The 25,347-nt window shown below is 37.6% G+C and overlaps 1 protein-coding gene across 5 annotated transcripts in view; it reads right to left on the bottom strand.

Annotated features, from left to right (window-relative positions):
• Stxbp5 (syntaxin binding protein 5) overlaps positions 1-25,347 on the bottom strand; it is a 137,576-nt gene that overhangs the window by 72,229 nt on the left and 40,000 nt on the right. For all 5 annotated transcript variants that reach the window (XM_041680450.1, XM_041680449.1, XM_041680451.1 and 2 more), the window contains exons 5-9: positions 15,619-15,753; positions 14,298-14,361; positions 9,035-9,118; positions 7,914-8,037; positions 312-390 (exon numbers count right to left, since the gene is read on the bottom strand). In XM_041680450.1, coding sequence (XP_041536384.1) covers positions 312-390; positions 7,914-8,037; positions 9,035-9,118; positions 14,298-14,361; positions 15,619-15,753 — 486 coding nt within the window. The remainder of the gene's footprint in view (positions 1-311; positions 391-7,913; positions 8,038-9,034; positions 9,119-14,297; positions 14,362-15,618; positions 15,754-25,347) is intronic.

Here is a 25,347-nt window from a genome sequence, read left to right as displayed (position 1 = left end):
TTAATTAGTTCCTTTCATCACCTTTTCAACACTGCTCACACTAGCAAAAAAACATCACTGTTTCCAAGTACCAACAGAATAGATTAATTATTTCTGGGATGAAATAATTTACTTTACAAGAGGTAGAAATCAACTGCTAAAACCAGAAGAGCCTCAGGTAATTTTCCTAATTATGTGTTTTATTAAATTATGAAAGCATAGAAATTAAGACAGGGTAGTCTAGTCTAAAGTTGGGCTTCAACATTCACTCTGCAGCTTCCAGGGCTATATGCATCATCTGTAACAGTGAACGCGCACAGAAGGACACTTACCCAGATCTAGTCGTTTTGAACTCCACCTTGAGGATAGGCTTGCATGGCTCTGGTTTCTTCCCATCCTTTAGCTGTTTTCCTAAAATATATTGTCCTGCATTACATTCTACATTACTCTAAGTTCTTACACTGATAATTTACAAAGGGAAAACAAATATATTAAAATACCCTTTTAGACAAAATAACTGCTAACTTCATATATGAATAGCTGATAAGATAAAAATGAAATATAATGAAACCCATCAATAAATGTCTTAAAATAATTTTGAAAGAAATATTTAGAATGAAATAAGACATTTTATAATCATGAAATCAAATTACTTGAAATGATGTGAAATACTGTCAAAAAGGCAAACAAATTGAATAAGCTAATGTTTATATGATTAAATGCTAGCAAGAGAACATGGTAGTCTTCCCAGATGTTAGCTGTGGCTACTAGATAAGGAATTTCTAGTAGTTTCAACTCGCCTAGTGAAGAAACATTTTAAAATAGCACAATTTGAAAAATAATAAATCTCTATCACATTTTCACCGAAGTACCATGGTGTGCAAAATAAAATTGTTAATACATTCATTGACATTTCTTCTAAAGAAAAATGATTATAAACCAACTTATTGCAATAAATATTTTTCACTTAAAAATAATGCTATTCATTATCTAATTTTAGAGGTTCATGACAAAAACAGAAAAAGAACACATCTACCCTCCCTTTTTTAAAAGAGAAAGATTAGTACTCTCTGTGACATTACATTTCTCCTGACAATTCAAGGAAATAAAAAGAAATTGGAGACAGTCTTGAGGACCCTTAGAAACTCCCATCCCAGCACACTCTAGGTCCTCTTACAACTTGAGCTTTGTGCCCGAGTCCCTCCCACATTCTGGACTTCATGTGTGCTCCTTCCTTTGCCATTGTTTAGCATGAGAGAAAGAGATAAAAGGGGGGAGGAGGGGGAAAGAAAGAGAGAGAGAGAGACAGAGGGGGGGGGGTCTTCTGTTTTTTGTTTTACAAAGAAGCAAGAAATATAACATGGAAAAAAGAAAGCATATTTAACAAACAGTGCTAGCATAACTGGATAACAACATGTAGAAGAGTGATGAAAATAGATCGGTATCTATCACCACCTCACAGAAGAGAAAGTGGGAAACACTTGAACACATTGACAAAGGAGACCACTTCCTAAATATAACGTCAGCAGCACTGACACTGAGAGAAACAATTAATAAATGGGACCTCCTGAAACTGAAAAGCTTCTATAAAGAGAAGGACAAAGTCAACAAGACAAATCGACAGCCTACAGAATAATGAGGACCCTAAGAGAGACATACATAGATCTATTCTACATGGGAAGTAGAAAAAGACAAGATCTCCTGAGTATATTGGGAGCATGGGGACCTTGGGAGAGAGTTGAAGCGGAGGGGAGAGGTAGGAAGGGTAGCAGAGAAAAATGTAGAGCTCAATAAAAGTAATAATAATTAAAGAGAAACAGAAGTAAAATGGTTTAGTTTTTAGGTATCGAAACTGCATTTCTAAGCATTTATTGGGAAGACACAAAGGTTAAGAGGGCATGTGCACAAGGACAGAAATACAGCAGCATGGCAGGTGTCTATGGATGTCGGATCCCCTGGAACTGGAGTCGCAGTTACTGTGAGCTGCCTGACACGAGTGGTGCTCACTAACTGGACTTTCCAGCCCCAAACACTGTCGGTACTTAGAGGACACTAGTGCACTGACTGAGGTTTGCTGAGACCAAGTCTGTATATCTTCTATAGAAACTGTCTAGGGACAAGAACGTTTTATCTCCTTTGCTTGCTCAACTGTCTTTTGAAATTGCTAATATTGTATTTTAGCATCCAGTCTTTTATTCTTATTCATTTGTAAGTTTACTTAAGTAAAAGCACAGGCCAGTTCTTTGAACTCTGTAAACTGAGTTTGCCTTGTCAAAACACTGAAAATCAAAATACAGCTTCATAAATCAAAATAACCCTACTCCACATCTTCTTTCTTTCTTTCTGATCAGAAAGATAATTATTATATTTCTTTAACTTCTTTGGCCATCTAGCTACAATGAGTTGGTCTAAGACCTACTGATATTTTATTCCAGAATTTCATCATGCATATCCATTTTCCCCTGCCAATACTGAAACTATCCTTATTTACTCTGAATACAACTGATCACTAACTGGCAGCCAAGTCAGGTCGTCCTGATGTATTACCATTAAAGTCATGTTCAAGATGTCAATCTTATGTGTACCACTGGAAAGTCATTTTCTACATCTTGGGCATGAGGTTCAAACTTTTTATTATACTCTGATATAAATTCTTTATCACACATGGCTCTGTTTTCATTCCTGATACTTGTCAAAACTCTACCCATTCTTGTCAAAATTCCTCCACTTGTCAACATAGATAGTATTGATTTGCAATAATGCTCTTCTTTTTATGCTTTTGTTCCTTTATATATTCTCACTAAAATAATCTTGTGGTGCTCTTTTCTACTTCATAATATCCCTCTTCTTCAAGATCCAGCTTAAATATCCTGAATTTGTGAAAAATTCTTATTTATCCTAAGTCCAAGAACATAGCCATGTAGTATTACATATGCTTTTATCAACAGCTGTTAAAACATAGCCATGTAGTATTACATATGCTTTTATCAATAGCTGTTAAAACGTTTGGAGTTATCAGTTTATCAATCACTTTAACTACTTGACTGTGAGTTTATCAAGGCTGATAACATTCTAGTAACTGATCCACAAGAAACTGGAGGTCTTCAATAAACATCTGCTGAGTAAGGTTCATTTAAAAAAGAATCTGACAAAAATTAGCCTATAATTATTAATTTCACTAAGTAAATTGAACTCAAACAGTTATACCACACATACATCCTCCTTCAAGAGCAATGTCCAGTGCGACTGCCACAGATTGCATGCGACTACTGGGTACCTAATATGTGTGTGGTCAGTCCAAGTTAAGATGTGCTGTGGATGTAAAATACTAGATTTCAAAACTCTGAACTATCCCAATCCTGTATGTTTGGTTACTTAACAAAATATGTTTTGCATACTGAAAAGAATGAGAAATATCTCAGTTTGTATATTTGTCACATAATGAAATATCATTTTCATAATTTAGAGTTAGATAAAATATAGTATTAAATTAGTTTTGTCTGATTTATTTTACTGACTTTAACACTACTGTTAGTAAATTTTAAGTTACCAAAGTGGCTCAAATTATATTCCAATTAGGATATGACTTTCTAAAAAATTAGTTGGCCAACTGGAAAAACACATTGCCAATTCAAATAACATTATTTTGAAATAACAGCCTGGGAGACTACCATGCTTATTCAGTGAGGAACTGAAGCTTTTTTCAAGCATTAAAGGCTAGCGATGAGGTGGAATCTGGGCTCTGACTATAAGACAAGAATATTATGATTTATGATGCATTGTTGAAAGTCCATATTCCCCTGGGTATGCCCCAAGCACTGGAAGATACTAGTCCTGCCCACTCCAAAAGAATCCCTAAGAGTTTCTCTTTGAGCTCCAGGAGCCAGATCTTATTGCTACAGCCAGAAACTTAGAACAACCCTGCCATGGGGAGCTGAAATATAGAAAGCTTCTAAAGTTCTCCATGTGTCCATTCTTCTGCCTTTTTGATTCTTTGAATTTAAGAAACAGTCTTTTTTAAGATTATCATCAGTCTGACCACAGAGCAAGCAAGGACAGTTCGGGCACCCTCTCCTCTATTGCTTAGGGTCTTAGCTGGGGTTATCCTTGTGGATTCCTGGGAATTTTCCTAGAGCCAGGTTTCTTGCTAACCCCATAATGGCTCCTTCAACCAAGATGTCTTTCATTGCTCTCCTTCCATCTCAACTATCCCATTCCCTCAAGTTCTCCTAAAACCTCTCCTTCCCCCTTCCACTTCCCCCTCCCCCTTTCCTTCTACACCCTGCCCACATGCTCCCAATTTTGTCAGATGATCTTGTCTGCTTCCAATTTCCAGGTGGGTCTATATATGTTCTTCTTTGGGTTCACCTTATTACTTAGCTTCTCTAGGATCATGAACTATAGGTTCAATGTCCTTTGTTTATAGCTAGTATCCACTTACTAGTGAGTACTTGCCCTGTAATCAGATTATCGTACATATTACCATAGAACCTTTGCCCAACAACAGGTGGAAACAGAGGCAGAGACCCACATCAGAGCACTGGAATGAGCTCCCAAGATCCAGTTGAAGAGTCGAAGGAATGAGAATATGAGCAAAGAGGTCAAGACCATGAAGGGTTCATTCACTGAAGCAGTACCTGAGCTAATGGGAGCTCACCAACTCCAGCTGGACTGGAACAGAACATGCATAGGACCAAACTAGTTACTCTGAATGCTATTGACAGTTGTATAGCTGGGGTAGACTGAGGGGCCACTGATAGTGGCACTGGGATTTGTCTCTACTGCATGTACTGGCTTTTACTGCATGTACTGGCTTTTTGGGATCCTATTCCCTTTGGATGTATACCTTGCTCAGCCTAGATGTAGTAGGGAGGGCCTTGGACCTTCCAAAAAGCAATGTGCCTTACCCTCTCTTAGGATTAGAGAAGATGGGGTGGGAGTATGTTTGGAGGGAATCAGAGGAGGGGAGGGAGTGGGAATTTTGATTCGTATTTTTTGTAAATCTAATTTAAAAAAAGAAAAGGGTCTGCAAAGTTCTTTGAAAGATAAAAGCTAGAGTGGGTGTGGTGGTAAACACCTTTAATCCCAATGCTTGGGAGGCAGAGGCAGACAGACTTCTGTGAATTCAAGGTGTGGTAGCACACATATTTGGGAGGCAGAGACAGGCAGATCTCTGTGAGTTCAAGGACAGCCTGGTCCCCAAAAATGGACTATGGATGTTCTTGTTAAAAAAAAAATAGAGGGGGAGGTGGTGCAGGACAACTGTCTATATTCTGTCAGTTATGTTTTAAATACATGCTGATTGGCCAGTAGCCATGCAGGAAGTAGAGGCAGGACACCAGTCAGGAAGTAGAGGCGGGTCAATGAGAACAGGAGAATTCTGGGAAGAGGGAAGCTCCCTCTGTAGTCGTGTCCAGACACAGAAGAAGCAAGATGTGACTACACCGCTGAAAAAGAGACTGAGCCATGTGGCTAACACAGATAAAAATAATGGGCTAATGTAAGTCATAAGAGTTAATAAGAAGCCTGAGCTAATGGGACAATCAGTTTATAGTCATGTAAACCTCTTTGTGATTTCTTTGGGATTTAACGACTGCAGGAACTGGGCAGAACAATGACTGGGCAGGACAGAAAATCCTAACAAAAATAGAGGAAATTTTTTATAACAGGTATAGTTTTATTTTTAGGTTTATGGTGAATTAAATGTAGATAAATAAAATTCTTTGTATCTTTCATTCTTAATATATAATACTAACTTTCAGATATGTGAACTTCAATGTAATTTTAATTATGTGACCCTTGAATAGAATAAAATCTCCCCTTCATGTACTATAGATAAAACTGTTGATTGAATTGATGAATATGTTCTAGAAACTTAAAACAACTAGAAAATGAAACCATTATTTCCTATTGAGGACATCTATTGATTGTGAATATCTAGCATCTCCATTTCCTTAGGGAATCAACTACTCTAGTGAAGCTGACAATCACCAACATTCTCATCTAATGGTTCCTCACCCCAGCCCTGGGCTACAGTGCAGACCTATGTGGAGACCCTGACCCAGCAAATCACTTAAGCAGGTTAATAGTTTCAGGATAAGAGCAGCCACGGCAGGACAATCAAACATTCTCTTCTAAATAAAAGCTTGCCTGTCACAGCAAAAAAGCTAACCAAAAAGGAACAGCAGAGCACTATCTGCAGATAAATGACTTTACATTTTCTATTAAAATTAAATTTGTGAAATAAAATTCTCCTCAATTTCCACATATTGATAAACAGTTGATAATTTATCTTTCATTTCTGCCATCTTATAATTAATAAACCTAAGTCCCAGAGGATAGAGAATAGAAATTATCTTCACAAGGTGTGTGATACATTGTATACATGCATGCATGTATGTATGTATTCATGTACACATATGCATAGGAACATGTGTTCATATATGTATACATATATATGGAACCTTGAAGCTGATGTCATATATCTTCCTCAATGACTCTCCACTTTTTAAATTTTAACTCCACAGGGTCTCACATTAAACTCAGAGCTTGGTGATTCCTGCTAGCCATAAAGGTCCAGAAACCCCCTGCCTCTGCCTTGGGAATGCTGCATTTATAGGTGGCTGTCATTATGAATTTGACCTTTTATATCAGTTTTAGAGATCTGAACTTTGGTCCTCACAGAAATGCTTTATCTACTAAACCACCTCTCCAGCCCCTTTACTAAGTCTCTCATGTATATCAAAGTTAGAAAAAGACTCAAGGTTGTCCGATTGCTAGGGAGATTTTTTTTCCATATTCATAAGAACTATAATAAAAAATACTATTTTAGCTTATTTAGACAATCAAAAATCATCTGATATTTAATACCATGAAGAAAAATTTCAACTTTAATTCAGTCAGTCCAAAACTTCTTTAACTATGTTATACTTACTGTATCAAAAAAGTCATCACCTACAACAAACAAACAGATGTGTGTAGGAAAAGGAAATGTATTTTGTGGGAACATTAATATATCCCACTCAGTAAACACAATTCCAAAATCTCTATCCAGTAAAATCACATATGCACACAGCATATCATAATGTCCAGGTACTCTCAGTTATATAGCTTATGATCATATAGTAGAGTCAATAAATATTTGTTGAATAAATAAATTTAATTCTCAGAACAGCATGAGGAAACTGGATTAAGTTTCATTATCATTTCTAGTTACAGACAATAAGAAGATTCAGAAATGCTAATTGGCTTCCCAAAGGTCACAGACTTTCTGCTTTGAAATCCCACATTAGGCTGATGTCTTATTAGGTATTCGGAATACATCTTTTAAGAATGTATTAACCTTGGGGCTGGAAATACAGCTTTTCTACTTCTTCACATGTACCACAAGAAAACAGTGCACTGTATTTACGTTGTTTGTCTTCTAACTCTGAAAAAGACTGTAACTCGAATGTTCCTTGCCTTATTGTGCAACAATAAGTCCAGTAGGAACTTTTCTGCCGAGAGACTGTAAGCACTGTAGAAACTGACCTGACTACATTCTCTTGATGTAACAAACACTGCAGGAAGATGCTATGTGCTTGCTGAGTCCCCAGGGATCCACAAACTCTGGATGGCCTTCAACACTCACACACCATTCTCAAATGGATAAAATTACCTGCAGTTGAGGCCTTGATGTTTCAAAGACATTGTCACATATACATCAACAGCTTGTGGCAATTTTAAGAAGACAAAAGTTAAGTCTCTTACAATTAACAACATAATTCGCCTTTGGCCAAATGAAGACACGATATTCAGGCAATATCACAGTATTAGTTCCATGAAACGATCATAACATTCTTCACCCACTAAAACTAAGACAAAATCACCACCCCCCCAAACCATACAACAGTCTATCATAATTTGGGTAGTCTTTAACATGGAGGGATCCTTACCATGAGGAGTGATGGTCTGTACAGGTTTAGCAGGGGACCTCACATTCCATATGGTCAAAGTACCATCAGAATGACTGCAAATAAATTGTTTTCCTTCATGATGCCAAGCCACAGAGTGAATAGCCTACACAGGGTGAACAATTATATTATCATACTAGTGACAAATGGTTTGGCAATTGATTTTAATAAATTTTTATACTTTCCAAGCTAGATAATAACTACATTCTCAAAATAACTTAGTCCTCCTACAATACAAACAAGACATTTCATATTCGAACTGTTTAATTCCCCCTAATAATGCATTTATTAAGCATACATTAGGACACTGTGACAATGACATATACAATATGACATACAACAAGTTCAGGAAAAGTGTTCTTAGAGCATATCAGAATCAGCCCCACCCAAACATAAACTACCAAGTTACTACAAACAATGCAGGATGGAAGAAGTCAGCCGCCCTGAGATAAAAGAATCTGTTTTAATGAGCTAAAAATCTATCCTAAAATTCAAAAATTTTATTAAGGATTAAGATCAATGAAAACTCCTCAGGATGAACATCAAAGCTTATTTTCAATACCTCAGAATAATTATGGAGGCAATTTTTAATCTGAGGAAACCATACTCGTTTCCTTTGAATTACTTTATTCCATGTGTATTAGTGTTTTGCCTCAATGTATGTCTGTAAACTAGTGTGCTCCTAGTGTACACAGAGGCCAGAAAGGACATTGGATCATCTGGAAATGGGGATTACAAAAAGTTGTGAGGCCCCATGTGGATGCTGGTAATCAAACCTGGGTCCTCTGGAAAGCACCCAGGGCTCTTAACCATCTTTCCAGTCCCCCAAGGAGACCCTTGATCCCCGTGCCATCTCTTCAGACCCACGAGAAGATCCTTTCTGATTATACTTCTAGTCCACATCCGGAAAGTTTATGTGACTGACGTGTTTGTCCTCCATTTTTTTCCCTCTAAATTATGACTTTTCTCTATAAAATCATATTTTTAGAAAATCTATTCCTGAGGTTTGCCAGGACTAAGTCAAGACTGAAAATCCAATTCCTTGAGAAGCTGTTGGGAGCTATAGCAAAGTGAAGATCTATACGGGATAGCATTGCTGTTACCTCGTCATACGTGTATCTGTAGTCAGCCTTCTTCGACTTGAGGTCCCAGAGGACAACTGTTCCAGACTCAAAGCCAATCAAAAGCTGGGGAAAGGAAAGAACACCTTACTGAGAAGTGACTTGTTTACTATATAAAATATTTATTTTGGACAATAAAGCTAATCACTATTCATATCCTTCATACATAAAACTTTAATATAGTCAAACACCTGCACTGGGAGTTGCTAATCACACAGATGACAAATGAGAACATGGCAGGGCAGAGTTACATGTCTTTGATGATTAGTGACTCAAAATTCAACTTATACTGCAAAGAGAAAGCAAGTTTCTTGAAGTCATGAGCCTATATTCTGATACATTTCTAAAAATTACTAATAAAATTGTGCATTTATATGTGTTTGAGATATTATAATTTCAAAGATCTAAATATCATCAAGGAATTTCACTCAATGTACCTACTGATTAATTTCAATAAATCATCTCATATTCTTTCATGAAATTAAAGCTGAAGGTTCCGATAACCATACTGCTTCCTAACATTAAGCCAGAATGTATCTTCTACACTATGTACACCCTCTGGAGCCTGATGGCTCTCCATACTGTGTGCCGTGATGACCACAACGAATCAGCTATCTGTCACAGACCTGGCAGTCATCATGAATGCTAGTCCTGCCTTCAACAAGAAAAACCATTAGCTAACTTTAATATGATGTTCTGCATCTTTCTCATTTATATCCCCCATCTCTAGTACCTCCCTCCTGGAAAAATACAGAGATCTCCTTTCTGACCCATTTCATATTGGAAGACTGGCTACAATATCCGAAGCTGAAAAAGAAATATGTATGCTTCTATTTAAAATCTGTCAGCCTCACCATTCTATTCATGATAAAATAAAAAATCAACTATACAATTATCAGATTTATCACTGTCTGATTTCTACTAAGTTCTCCAAAATCGGCCCACCCACCTCTCCTGCCCAACACACTCCATTTGCTGATTCTGGAATTTGTTTCTCTAAGCATTCTCACATTTAACTTTGGTCCATGCTGCCTTCCTATCTGGGGGGGGGGGGGGGGCAGGGTGCTGTTTAAATGGAATCCCCTGATTAGCCCCTCTTATCTTCAGATGTGCTCTTAGCAGTAGCCTCTGGGGAAGACTTCCCTGAACAACCACATGTTATATCAATGGCCTTCCACTGTACTCCATCCTTTGATGGTCTGAAGGTTAGTTTTTACTATACCATTTTCATCTGAATTCTCCTGCAGACTATAAAACTGGCTCACTGGGTAAGGACCAAAACTATCTTGTTCACTATTATACTTTTAACATATGTCACAGAGGCTGATATATGTTCTTGCCTCATAAATTGTATACTGTCTATCTGTGGCCCCATACCCCTGCCCAGTGTGATAGTTGTTAATACTGACTGTCATTTTGCTAGGCTCTAGAATCACCAAGGAGATATGCCTTTAGGTATGGCTATAAGAGGTTATCGTGATTATGTTAACTGAAGTAGGACAAACCATTCTAAATGTAGACAGCACCCTCCATGGGCTGGGGTCCTAGACTGAAAGACAATAAAGTGAGCTAAACATTAGCTATATAGGTGAACATTAGCTACGAAAGGTGAGCATTAGCTATCAGAGGTGAAACACATACTCCTGAAAAGACCTTGCCATGGTTTCCTTTCCTCCAGAAAGCTTGGATACATGATATGGCAATGTCCCATAGAGGATGAAGGACATTCAGAAATAAGAAAAGGAAAAATTTACAAACTGATAAACTATATTAGCAGCTCAAGGTATAGGTAAAGACAGAGCTCTTGGTGTGAAAGTGCCACTTCATAGACTCGTACCTTTAAGGAATTTGCTTTGACTGTTCACATTTTTAATAATCTAAGGAGGTCACAGTACTCTTTAGCTTCTTGCAGCCTGACACAACATTCAAATTAAGTCAGAAATATGCCCAACAAGTTAGGGTTGAATGATTGCAAGCTTCTCAGATCTTCTCTACAGAAGCAAGTCAAGGAAAATAAGAGCCTAAGTTATGTAAGTCCTCGGAAAATCTCCACAGGATTTATTCCTACTAGAAGGCTTCATTTGGCAGTGGATGGCAGTTAATGTATGGGGCCCTAACTGGTCAAAGTGCCGAGAATAACTATTTAGTGTTTAGTCCTAAAAGGGACATCTATATCATGACCACTGCCATGCCCCCCCCACAGACTCACAAATACACATAAACACACACACACACACACACACACACACACACACACGGAGAGAGAGAGAGAGAGAGAGAGAGAGAGAGAGAGAGAGAGCCTAAGTTGGTGAGCATCACAGAAGAGGGAGCACAAAGAATAAGAAAGGCAGGGGAAGGGAAAATGCTATGAGACAGTTTTCTGGGCAGGACATGGCTATTGCACTCATAAACTCATAGCCCCTGTGGTCACCTGAACTAGAGCTATCCTGCCAACACTGTAGCAGGCATGGTACAGGGACAACCAGATCTCCATCCTAGCTGAGGAACTACAGACAGTTAAGGTGCTGAAGGGGGGGAGGGGTATAATTTTCCATAAGTGGTACAGACACTTGGAAGTTGTCAATGCCATATTCAGAAAAGCCACCCCAATTAGACCCAGTGATAATTTAAAAACTAATAAAAATAAAAAACCGTAAGAACAGAATGGGGACTTTTTAGGGTGAAAATGAGGTATAGAGAGAGGAGGGGGAAATAATAGAGAGTAATGTGATCAAGACGCATAACATACATGCAAGAGAGCATCACATATGTATATGAAATTAACATACACTAAAAAGAATTGTTGCTACTAGAATGTTACATAACTTAGAAAGATGTAAAAGATCTGCAAATCACTTGCTAATGTCCTAATTTTTCTCCTCTATAACCAAGCATGGTGGTTAACACTTCTAATCGCAGCACTTGGGAAGCCTTTGAGACAAAAGGACTGGAAGATCCAGGCCAATCTGTGCTACACAGTGAAATCCTGCATAAAAAACAAACAAATAAATAAGTAAAAAGCCTGGAGTTAGAGTGTTGGTAGAGCACTTGCTTAGCATGTGCAAGGCCCCTAAATTCAACGTCCACCACCAAACATAAATACATAAACAAGTGGTTGCACTGAGTATGAACAAGGCTCTATTTGGTTCATGGCAGCAGTGATATGCATGCATTTCTAACACGGCAGGGAAACATGCATAATGTAACATCTGCATGACTGAAGTACTATGGATGTAGAGGAGAATATATTTTCTGTCAGAATTATCCGGCCAGACATTATTTATATATACTTTTAATTTGGACCTTACATTCTAGAGAAGTCAGTAGTAGTGAGATAGCCCTGCAAACAAGACTGACAGAAGCCAAAGCAAGGAGGCAGCAAAGAGCAGTCTATAACTGGGGAAAAGTGACTGAGCCTTCAGCACGGCCTTCTAGAGAGGATATTGTGAAAAATAAGGAAATTCAGACTACACCATAAGGAAAACTCAGTCACCCTGTCAGACAGTGCAGACACACTCGACACTTAAACAAGGTACCACCAAGATGAGAATGACCCTCTAGGAAGGTTAGACTCAGTCCTAACTGGGATGTCTTCATTAGACACTTCCCCTTCAAGGCTCAGGAATCTATGCAGAAGAGGAGGTGGAAAGACTGTGAGAGTCAGGGGTGGTGCATGATTCCAAGGAAACACAGTCTTCCAGACCCAGTGGAACTGAGGCACACAGGGACTCACAGAGACTGAGGCAGCACTCACAAGATGTGCATAGGTTCAAACCGGACACTAAGTCCAGGAAGCTTTTTGCAGTTGATACCTGCTGGGAATGACAAATTAGTTTTCTCCAATGGAGTGCCACTGGGTATATCAACCACATGTCAAGGCAGTCTCCATGTGCAGGAACAGTTTGACAACACAAAAACAAACTCCATTTTGTGGAGTGGGGGAGGGGCTTTCTGTTTCACTTTGTTTTGGTATTTGTGGGTCTTACTGATTTTTTGTGTGCTTTGATTTTTATTTTTTGTGTGTGAGTGTGTGTAAGGTATGAAAGAGAAAGCGAATGCAAGAAGTTGTTGGGGAGGGAGGTGGAGAGGAGTAGGGAGGGTTTTTAACATGATTAAAATATGCTGTATAAAATTTTTAATCAATGGAGAAAAAGAAATGAAAGAAGAGTATTGTGGATTGCCGTCAACTGGGACAGGCCTCACGAGAAGAGACACTATGAAGAAAAGCTGGAATGACTTAGGGAGTAACTCCATGTCAAGGGAACCTTGCTAATTCTCTGGGCTTTCCAGCCAGAGGCTTGGCTTTTAAACAGACATCTTTGGTAAAAGAAAAAGAAAGCAATAACCAGGATACTGTACATTTGCTGTATGTGATGCTTCCTTTCAGGCATATAACCCGTGGTCACTAGCCAACTCCAAATAGTCCAGGTATGCATTTGTGTTTCAGTGGCAAGCTGAGAATAGTGGTAAATAATCTATAGGTTTGCCCTTCCTCACTGAGAGAAGAAAACATTGAGTCAAATCCCTTCACAAGATAAAGTTTTCCATCATTGATTTCTGACAAACTTTCTGGTGCTCATTCAGGTTAACGTTTTAGAATTATACAGGCAGGAAAGTGCCATTATGAAGCGGGACTACGTGAAAGATGGTTAGTGTAAGAAAACAGAAATTCACAGAAAAGGAACTTTTATTATTGTTAAATGTATTGATTAACCCAAGCAAACAATACCTAGATACAGGCGGCATAAGTATAATAAAACTGAACAAGACTTTTAGAACATAACAAAAATGTCTCTATATTATTAATTAGGCTTCTTTATGAAGAAAAAACTTAAGGAAGTTGACCCATAGAAGCTATTCTATGATAATGTAACATATGATAAACACTATAAATCTGTAAACTAGATTAAGAATCACGATCTCTCCCTCCTAAGCCCCCCAAAATACCTGTATACATTATCAGAAAATCAGGGAAAATATTCTGAGTCAGTTGAATACAAATGAATACCTGATATTTATTAAGTTCTACTTACGCTTTAAAATTTTTAACCCTTTTAATTAGAAATCATTCTAATCCTTCCACTTGTTCTTCATAATGAATAACAAGCAGTTATATTATTCAATATACAAACCTTGGTCCAAACTCAACTTTTTGGCAACAGTGCAGTCCTAGGACAGTTTGCATATTTAAAAGTAAAAACAGCATGGATTAATTAACAAATGTTGATTTAGGAAAAAATTTTACCTTCCCCTCATCCATGGGATTATCACTTATATGGACAACAGGGCCGGGGTGAGATTTAGACGACCTGAAAAAAAAAATAAGGCTTTTTACTCAAATAAAAGTTTTAGTATTCATCACAATAAAAAAGACTAATTATGAAGAAAATATTTACATTGTCAATCAAAGAAAAAAATGGTAAAATTCATTGATTCTAAGTTAAAGTTTATAATTGCATTTTCTATATAGGAGAGATCTTCAATTTAGTCAAACATTTAATTTGGCATAGAAATTTTCCTTTCAACTTTAAAAAAAAAGAAATTTTCCTTTCATTGTGAAATTAATATTTCAAAACAATGTAGCTTCAGTGCTAGGTGTCAGTTGGAATATCCCAAACAATTCTACAGCTCATACCAGAAGCAGAAAAAAAATCTGTTTTAGTTTTTCTGAAAACCCAGAAATGATTGGTACCTACACCTATACCAGAGCGAGAGAATAGAGGTAAAATCTGAAAACCCAGAAATGATTGGTACCTATACTTATACCAGAGAGAGAGAACAGAGGTAAAATATTTCTGGATATGTCCAAGCACTAGGGAAAAGCATGTCCCTGTTCATGAATGCTGGAGCCTGGGACACTGCACTACTTCAGAACTGCCAGGACTTAGAGCACCTTACCCATTAGATGTCATGATCAACGCAAAGAACAAACGGGAAACCCACACTTCCAAGAAAGGCAAGAATGTCCCTATCACAGAAAGTTCTTCTGTTTCAAAAGATTAAAACTGTAGAATGTGTTTGAAAAGAGTTTTGCAAACAGCTTTAGACCTTTGTTCTCATATTTAAAAACTGTAAGTGAAAACGTACAAAAACAGATGGCACAAAACCTTTAGTAAGTGAAAACTGGCATTAGAGATTCTTGGCACCACAGTTCAATCCGATTTTTGTTAATTGTGGGGATACACTAATTTTAATAAACACTTACATTGCATAATTATTAGAAGATATAAAAGAAACATAATTAGAAGGCTAAAGAAAAAAACTGAATTAGAAGATAATAGAAAAATGAATGTTTTCAAACTAACAGGGATAACGAGCATTGAAACTATTAAATGTAAAGTTTATATACAGATGAAAACTTATATTATGCATTTAAAAATATATATGAATATAAAAGGCTTAAATTTAACAACTGTCCTGACAATAGGATAATATTTATTAAAAAACCAAAAGATTTATATCTAATATCACGAATTCCTGACATATCCATCCCACATGGATTCACAACATCAAGCTATAAGATACTACTTGATACTTTCAGATATGGAATATCGGCTCAGACTTACAGTTCAATGGCTTTATTCCACATAATGACATAGCCTGAGAGTGTGAAGGACTCCACGTTGACAATATGTATGTTACCTCGTTCAGTGCCCACATAGAGCCACTTACTCTGGAAAGGCAGATGGCAAAATGTAACCCTGAAAGAGAAAACATGAATAGAAAGGAAATTAGAATATCTGATACCCATTCCTGTATTACATGGTTACTTATGAGGTAATTAGTGTGCTTATTATATATAATAGTTATATACATAATTTTAAAAGGAAAATATAAAATAATTATGTTTATAATGAGAAAAAACAAAACTGACAATGAAATAATCTGATTCATCTATACACTATCATCAAAATTTAATCATGCTAATTCAACTTGTATATCAAACATACAGCTTTACAGTAAACAATAAGGCATGGTGAAGAGAGAATGGATTTTGAAGTAAGAACAGGTTTCAAATCTGGCTACATTATCCACTGTGTATCCATGTGTACATCACAGATCTAACTTTGAAGTCAATATTCAACAATAATAATAATGCTCAAACAATTATACCAATAATATCATTAATAACAACAAATAATACAAACTGAGAATAACTACTACAAGGTTATATGTACTAATGCAATGCTAGGCCTCTGGCAAGAGCATATATACAGCATGTTTGTTACTTCATTAAAGGCACAATTTCATTACAGAGATTCTGCAAGATGAAAATACATATTTAAGCAATTAAATATAGCTCATTTTATTCCTTTTTAGAGTTAAAGTTCAGGCAGACATTAAGGTTTAGACATTTGTAGTTTCTAATATCTCATATGATAAAATATACTTTTTCGAAAAGATTTATGTGAATTTATTACAATGAACTCTAGACATACCTATTTAACCAGCAAAATAGTTTTATAGCACAGTCTGCGTAACACTTTTCTGACATTCTTGGGATTAAAGTGTTTTAGATTTCAGACATTGTCACATAAAGATATTTTTGGAATGAGATATGAGTCTACAGACAACATTGGTTTAAATTACATCTATGCCTTGTAATATAGCTTGAAGGCAATTTTGTACAACTTGTGTGGGCCTACGTTTTGACTGAATCCTGTCCTATGAAGTAAGTGCAGAATTTTCCATTTATTGTCATATGGGTACTCAACATTTCAGATTAGAGATCATTTCCTACTTTATGAACGATCAACCTGTACTTTGCTGTTTCCAAGGTTTACATAACACCTTTTTGAAAATCTTAAGGAATAAGGAAAAGGAAGACATTTGGATTAATGGTAGGTGTAATATCTTAATTGTAACAATGGTTCAACAGAGTGTGCAGATATGTATCAAAATTGAAGCAGCACACATTACATTTAAATTTTTAATTTATGTTACTTACAACTCAAAAAACTGCCTAACATTTTTGTTTAAACAGATCTGTGGATTTAGGAATTATGAAAAATTATCTAGCTCTAGTTAACATATAGACAGAAGCAATAGCGTTAGGCTGCCTAGGTTCAATTTCCAGGTCTCCCATTTATTAGTATATATTCTTAAGCAAACTATTCATTTTTTCAATCTCTATTTCTATGGAGCAAAACACATTAACTTCACAGTATCCATCACTGATCAGTAAGACAAAGCATTTAAGATACTTAAAACAGGGCCTGACGTTAAATATTCAACAAACGTCAGCTGTGTATTGTTACAAATAAATTATATTCTCAGGCTGGAGAGATGGCTCAGCAACCAGCTAAAGGCGCGGCTGCTCTTTCAGATGACCTGTGATTCACAGCCCTCCATGGTGCTGTACAAAATGGCAGTTGAACCGGCCCATGTGGGTGCTAGGGAACCAAACTCTGGTCCTTTAAAAATGCAGCCAGAGCTCTTAATAGCTTAGCCAACTTCCTAGTCCCCCAAATTATTGCTTTTTAAAACTACCCTCATTATTTAAATAATCTAAGGGAGAGGTAAACATATTGGTGTTAATTACAAGTTATCTGACATTATCCATTTTCTTCCTGTTTCTGAGCATATAGTTGTATGACGAGTGGAAAAACTAAAATTCCTCTAACAACCAAGTGAAAAAAACTGAAATAATACCCTGCTAGGCATGCTAGTGAAAGGACAATGAGAAAGTATCATTTCCCTAAAAAGACTTCTAGGGGGAAGCTCAATATCTTACCAATCCTACCCAAAATGTCTAACTATGTATAATTCAATAATTTAGTGACACAATGCCAAGTCATGCTTGGGACAAAATGGATTCGACTCGCTATATCTAACAAGGTTCTTTCAATCTGCTACATAAAGTTAACCATGTTTCTCAATTTATAAATTTAGAATCTTGCCTTTATATTGAGAAATTAAAGGGTAAGCTTAAGGTAAAGCAAGCTTTTTTATGTAGTAACAAACAAACAATTTAAAGAGACTGAAATGAACTTAAAAATTTTATATATGTATATGAGTGAGCAGAAATTGCAAGGGATTTTTTGCCATTTAATGAATCTAAGAAAGTATTCCATAATAGAAATATAACACTGTTGACTCAGATCAGCCTGGAGACAAATAGATGTCAAACTTGGAATATCTTGAACAATGGCTGAAGATCACATGGTCTATAACATTGATCCACCACTGAGTTACTGTATTATTAGCAGCTGTGCCAAAGACAAGACTTGGAAAGGTATTTGCGTACTCTGGCTAACTTGTTTTTTAATGTTTCTGGGACCCAGATAACACACGATGACGTCCACATAAGGCAGACACTGCTCAGGCCCACAGGCAGAACCAACCAGGACATTTGAGAAAGGCTGGCCAGATCATCTATCTGACAGTGGAGCAGCTGTAACTGCAGTTGCCCAGCTGACTGAGGATGGGGAAAACCACTCCAGCTCCGTCCCCAGGGCTGGGCTGCTGACCCAGAGGACTATGAGCGAAGGGACACTCATAGCCATCTTGGCAGCTTGAGGATGTTTTCCTACGCAGCAGTGGGTACCTGAACTCCTACTATCATAACTCAAAATTATCTTAGCTGAAAATGAAGACAAAGCATACAAATCAAACAGGAAAATAAATTCTTACATTTATAAAATCAAGTTTTAAAAGGGACAGAAAAACTTGTCAGGAATACATACAGTTCCAAGTAGCAGGAGGCTGAAATACTACCTTGAATCAAAACCAAATTCTTGTTCATTCTCTCATTCTCATACTCTGTCTATCTATCTACCTATCTATCTACCTACCTACCTATCTACCTACGTACCTACCATCCTCTCCTTTCTCGTCTCTCTCCACATTTGCTCGCGCACATACACACACAAACACACACACGCACATACACACACAAACACACACACACGCACATACACACACAAACACACACACACGCACATACACACACATGCCCCTATTCATGCACTTACACAAACTTGCTATATAAAGCTGGTCCTTATGCCCAAATTTGCTATTCCTGTAAGTTTTATGAACAACTGGAATGCTTTCTTATCTTTCTATCATATTTCCAAAAAAAGCAAAACATGAAAGATTTGAGGTTGGGAGAGTTGTTCCTCCCTCCCTTTTTAATTTTTTTAAAATTATGTGTGTGTGTGTGTGTGTGTGTGTGTGTGTTGTGTATGTACTTGTGGATATGTCTATACCACGATGCATGTGTGCAGTTTTGGACACAACTTTCCAGAAGCAGTTCTCTCCTCTACCGTGAGCTCAGAGATCAAGCTCGGGTTGCCAGTATTCTGTGGCAAGTCCCTTGCACCCACTGAACCATCTCTTGCTTTGCGTTTTGTTTTTCGGTCAGTGTCTACCTGTGTACACAGCACAGGCTACCTGTCACCCGACATACCACACACACATAGCCCAGGCTACACTTCCCTTAACAGGTGCATGTCTCTCCACACACGGACTCCTGGACTCATTCTGTCCATTTATTCTCTCCTGGAAATTACTGCTTCTAATTTCTACCAAGTTTTGGTGGAGGGAACAGAGGTTCCTAGTTTAAAAAGTACTACCACCTTGTAGCTCTTTTTCAAAATTATACTATCTTAGGTATTCTAGAATTTTTTTTGTCATGTGAGTTTTAGAATCATGAGTAATCTTTCTGAGCTTCTGATTGTAGTGCTACCAAATTTATAGATGAATCTGGGCTGTCTGAGCACTGGATTGAGACTATTGCCAGTGGGTAAACAACTGAAAGCAATCACCCCTTCTCTCCCTGATGTATGGACAGGAATAGTAGGTCACCAGTGATGGGTAGCCCCCTGGGCCCCTCCTCTATCCATGTCTTGCTGTTAATGTTTTGTTTTTAAATTTGACCAACTGCATAAGCATGAGGTGGCTCTTTCATTGTAAGCTTATGTCAGCTCCAAGTTTTCTTCAGCTACACCTGACCACTCCTTTCCCTCCAAGGTTCTGTTTTTACTACCGTTTCCCTGGCAACTATTTGAAGAAAATCTCTGTATCATTCATCTCATGGCAGACTCGGATCACTGCCTTGCAGTGTTCGCTTTTTATTCACATAAATTAATCTTAACTTTATTGGAGAATCATAGAAATGCGAACCGGCACTAAAACATTAAATCCCCGATAACAGGAAACTAATAAATCCATGAGCTGCTTATTTTAGACACCTAAGCAGAGAAAAGTCTAACAAACTGTATCAATAAAAATAAGGCAAAATAAAATATAAAGAAACACAGTAAGTATAAAGGGGAACATGAGCCCTCAATACAGTGGGGTACAAGCCTCTCTGATCTTCATGGTATAGAAGCTGATCATAAAGCTCAGTCAAGAAAACCTCCAAATGGAGAACCAGCGAAGGGAAGACAGCACATGCCTCCGGCTGAGCAGCCACAGTCTCCCGTCACCCTGTCCTAGCTCTTATGAGCCAAGCTAGCAGTGTTCTTGCTGACACAGCTTTCTTACTAGTGAATTAAATAAAGAAATACCATAAGCTCTCACTCTAATGCACACAAATCGTGCTGCTTTCCAAGAGAGATCCCCCCTAGGCTCTTCCTAATGCAGGAGGATGAAATTTTAAACTTTACATAGGCCTTCAGTCTGGCTGAGAGTGGTGGGGTTACCTTTTATTTCTCAAAGGACCTTCTTGTGCAAATAAATACTGTGGGGAGATTCGGAGACATTTAGTGTAGCCATCATCTTCTATCTTTCTCTAGGCTACATTTTCACAAGTCCTCTCTCCTTTGCCACCTCACTAAAGTGAGAATTCTACTCAAGTACGTTTCCTTCAATTCAGCACTCTCTACTTGCATTTTATCATAAAGAAGCAAGGAAAAAATATCACACCTCCAACATTTTCCTGGGAAGTATCAACTAAAAATAGACACTAATCATGCATTCATTATGAAGGAGACACTTTTCTGAGGCCTTTGCCCCATGTAAAGAGGAAGCCCTTTCTCCAGGTCCCACTAACACGTTTCTTACTCCGTTCTGAGTTCTACTGACAACCAACAAACAGGTTTGCAAGAGTAACACACACACAGCCTGCTAGAGGCAACCGAAGGCTTTTCTCTCCTATGCCTCAAAATTTAAGCCCTATATAGCCACTGGTGCATTGAAAAACCACTTCCACATGGTTAGGCAGTCAACAGGCACATACAGCGTAAGACTATTTGCTAGTGATGTCACAGTGCTCCTAAGTTTATTTACATTCATTCTACAAATGCTGCTGTGAAATATTTTTCTCTAGACATAGTATGGCTGCTACCACCTGGAAATTAGAGCGAGGTGATTGCTCCAAGCAGAGACTCACAGCTGTGGCCTATGAGCCTCACCAAGCATTAGAATCACTCCCTCCCTCCAGCCTGTCTCCAGCCTGCACATGATTCTGCCCCAACTGCAAAAGTTTCTGGGGGGTGCTAGAGAAGACAAGAGGGAGGGGGTCAACTCAAGGAAGGATTCCATCCATGCAACTTTCAGAAGTGGGTCATCCATCCTAGGATGGGACTTTTCCATGATAAAACTGTTTTGGTATCATTTACATTCTGGTAACCCTTCACCCAAAGCTCCTGTAACCCAGCCCTCTAAACTCTCTTGTTTAGAGCAAGCTTGACTTAGGAAGAATCATTGTTTTCCATTGTCAGTGGGACTTGTTGAGTATGTTTGTTTCCCCCAAGGAGAAGTACCAACAGATGCTCACAATATGAAACCATAGAATGATTCATTTCTCAGAACACGGCCCGCTTGCTAAGTGATACCCTATTCAGATTCTAAAAATCTGTGGTAGTTTTTACTGCTGTATAAATCACTATAAACATAGTGAATTCAAACTCATTTACTGTTTCAGTTTCTGTTGGACAGATGTCTAAACCCTGCGTCTGGAGACTCTGTTTAGAAGCCCAGAAGCCTGAAAGGCAGGTTACGGAACAGCCAAGTTACACCCTACATACTTTTCCAAAAACTGAAAAATCTCCAAGTTCAGTTGAGTTCCTAAAAAAAAAAATCAGCTTCTATAGTTGCAAGACAGTCAGTCTACAGGTCCTAGCTCTCCCTCAGGTCCTACAATGTGACTCCCTCTGTTTTCAAGACCAACACAGAACAAGATCCTTTTACTATATCCATCTTAGACTCCAAGCTTAAGGGTTAGGAAGACTCCAGGGCCATTTTAAAAAGTCACCTGATTACATCAAACCCACAGAGAATTAATGGTCCATGCTGAAGGTGAACTAAACTGGGAACTTGGTCACACCTCACTTAGAGGAATGTGGGTTTAAATAACAAAGGTCAGGGGGCCTCTTAGGTCCCAGGCTAGCAGCTGCCTCTAGGCCATGCTTAGGAGTAGAGCTCTCAGGAGCCTCTGGAGACCTTGACAGTTTTCCTACCAGCAAGTCATGAGAAATGAAGTTGCCTTGCACTTCCTGAAAGGTGACTGTGGTTTATTTAGTATTTTCCTGCTGACATATTTCCATTTAAAAATAATTGAAAAAGACCACATAATTATTTCACTACGTGTTTTAAATCCCCAAATCTGAAGCACTCATGCCAAGTCACATGACACAAGAGAGTCTACTCGCACTCCAGGCCACACGCTGTCCACTGTACAAACAAAATGAACAACACGATTTCCAACTGTACCACCCACTAAGTATTTTATAAAGGAGGGCGTGCATTTATTCATTCTTTGTTTTGTTTCGTATAGGACTTATTCTATTTAATAAAACATATGAACCCAGGCTTATATTTACATCTTATTTATTACATCTTTCATTTAACCTTTTACATGCTAATTTATTGCAAGTCTTCTACATGAGCTACTAGTCTCTTTATACAAAGTTTTGGCTATGACAGATACTTCATCTCAGAAGTTAGACAATATTTTATAATCATCTTTTCTTCTACAGTTTCAAATTCATCAAATGGTGAGGATTTTTATTTAACTCTGCACACCAGGAGTGCTCACCCCCACTGCTGCTTTGGTACAGGAGGGAGTCACCCCACTTGCCAAGCAGTTCTTTTCTTAGGAAATTTTTATTAAATATCAATGATTCTTCCATGATAGTTAAACCAAAATAAACTCTGAGTATGAAAACTAATATATCAGATAATTTAATTTAGAATACATAAATGATTACTATTTAAAAATATGCATCTATGATTAAATTAAATAGTCATATATGAAAATGCATCTTTAGAAATGTATTTCATGGGCTGGAGAGATGGTTCAGAGGTTAAGAGCATTGCTTGCTCTTCCAAAGGTCCTGAGTTCAATTCCCAGCAACCACATGATGGCTCGCAACCATCTGAAATGGGGTCTGGTGCCCTCTTCTGGCCTGCAGGCATACACACAGACAGAATATTGTATACATAATAAATATAAAAAAAAGAAAGAAATGTATTTCAGTATTGCCTGCAACTATTAGGACATCTGAGGAGGAAGAGTTACCCTACAGCATTTCAGTGAGGTACGTTTCCTTGATTTCCTGAAACTGAATCACATTTATACGGAAGAGTTTCACAAATAATAGGAACTATGAGTTCAAGATAAATATTAGACAACTTTAACCCTGAATCTGAACAGGGAGTCTATACATTTAATTCAATTCTTAGTTTTCATTTTTTATCTTAGTATTCAAAACTCATGGAAATAATAGCACTGTTGAGAATAATGCTCATTCTAACTCATAGTGATGAGTTCAAAGGAGGAGGAGGTAGTTGTATCTGCTTATTAACCCATGACTTCTTCCTAATTAAATGTCCTTCAAAGGAAAAAATATCAAAGTGTAAGCCAAGTGGAACATTTTCTGCAAGTGCCAAATAGAATTGCACTTATCAAATTCTCTGTTTCTATCAAAGCCAAGAACGTCTCCTTTGCATGAATAAATTCAGTGGTGTATGACAAGGTTGCCAATTCCAGGCAAGAACAACAGAAACATGTTAGTTTCTAGGGCTGGCACAGTAAATTGGCACAAGCAGAATTTCTTCACTTACAGTTCTGAGAGCTACAGACAGACATCCAGATGTCAACAGGGTTCTTAGGTCTCTGGAACAGACTTTGCACCCAGATCCCTGCCCCTTTCTTAGCTTCTGGTATTGCCAGTTATCCTTTATCCCTTAATTTAAAGATTTAATTCTCAAGTCTGAAGAAGATATTATCTCAAATATCATTACATAATATTCATTCTCCCCTTCTTCCCGTGTGTGTGTGTTGTGTGTGTGTGTAAGAGACACCAGTCAGATTAGTGTTGGCCACATTAATTAGTTTCATTGGAAAGACCCTACTTTTAAATAAGGTCACATTTGGGAGTTAGAACTTGAACACTATTTGGGGAAACACAATTCAGTTTATAACAGGGGTCAGGGCAGTAAGAATCACACCAAAGTTCTCCCTAACACATATCACTTTACCAATTCCTTCCGATGCTGTGGTTCACACTACTGGCAAATGAATTCCTGTGGTAAATTACATGTTAGATTAATTTCTAAAGGGCTCTGAACCTGGTGATAACATATGAAGCTATATACTAATTATAGAAAAAAATTAAAATAAGTTTTTTTCTGAGTTTTGAAATTATGAGTACTTTTTCTTTTAAGTATTCACTTCTAACCTTTCTTCAGGTTGGTTGGAAACTACTTCTTTTTGTGATAAATCAACATCCATCATAAGTTGAAGTCCTAGTCATCCCTGTCCCACAGAAGAAAAGACTATATTTGGATGTTACCAAGATAAAGTAATTGTATCATCCCTAATTCAAAGTGGCTGGTGTTCTCATAAGAAATTAGGGCCCAGCACCCAAGGAAACAATGGAAGACAGCGAGAAGATAGCCAGCTGCCTATCTACAAGCTACGGCTTCAGAAGACAGCAGGGAAACACAGCTCTGGTGTTTCCCCTGCCTCTGGATAATCAGGTAACTCAACCAGGACATTCCTTAGGTTTTTTTTTTTTTTTTTTTTTACACATTAAAAGCATTCTATGGAAACTGAAATGCACATTTATTTGTTCAGTATTAATAAATGGCATTTAATTGGGCATCAGGGAAGTTTATCTAGTCTGCTTAGCTTTGCCCAATATCCCAAAAGTAGGACTCATGTTCTTTTTTTATTGCACCCAATATCTGCCCAGCAGTCAAGACTAAGATGCATGTTGTACAACCACCCTCAGAGCAAACGGGAAAATAGTGGAAAAAAAAATGCTCAGCATTGAAGAGAAATAAAACTGGTAAGACTATGAAACTTAGAGAAATTTTCTGTGAATCAGAAAAACATCACACAAAGC

Source organism: Microtus oregoni, unplaced genomic scaffold (genome assembly GCF_018167655.1).
Source record: "Microtus oregoni isolate MIOR12 unplaced genomic scaffold, Mior012 000033F_ref0000390, whole genome shotgun sequence".
NCBI classification, from domain to species: Eukaryota; Metazoa; Chordata; class Mammalia; order Rodentia; family Cricetidae; genus Microtus; species Microtus oregoni.
Note: the sequence above shows the minus strand (reverse complement) of the source record. Positions and strands in the feature narration are given on the sequence as shown.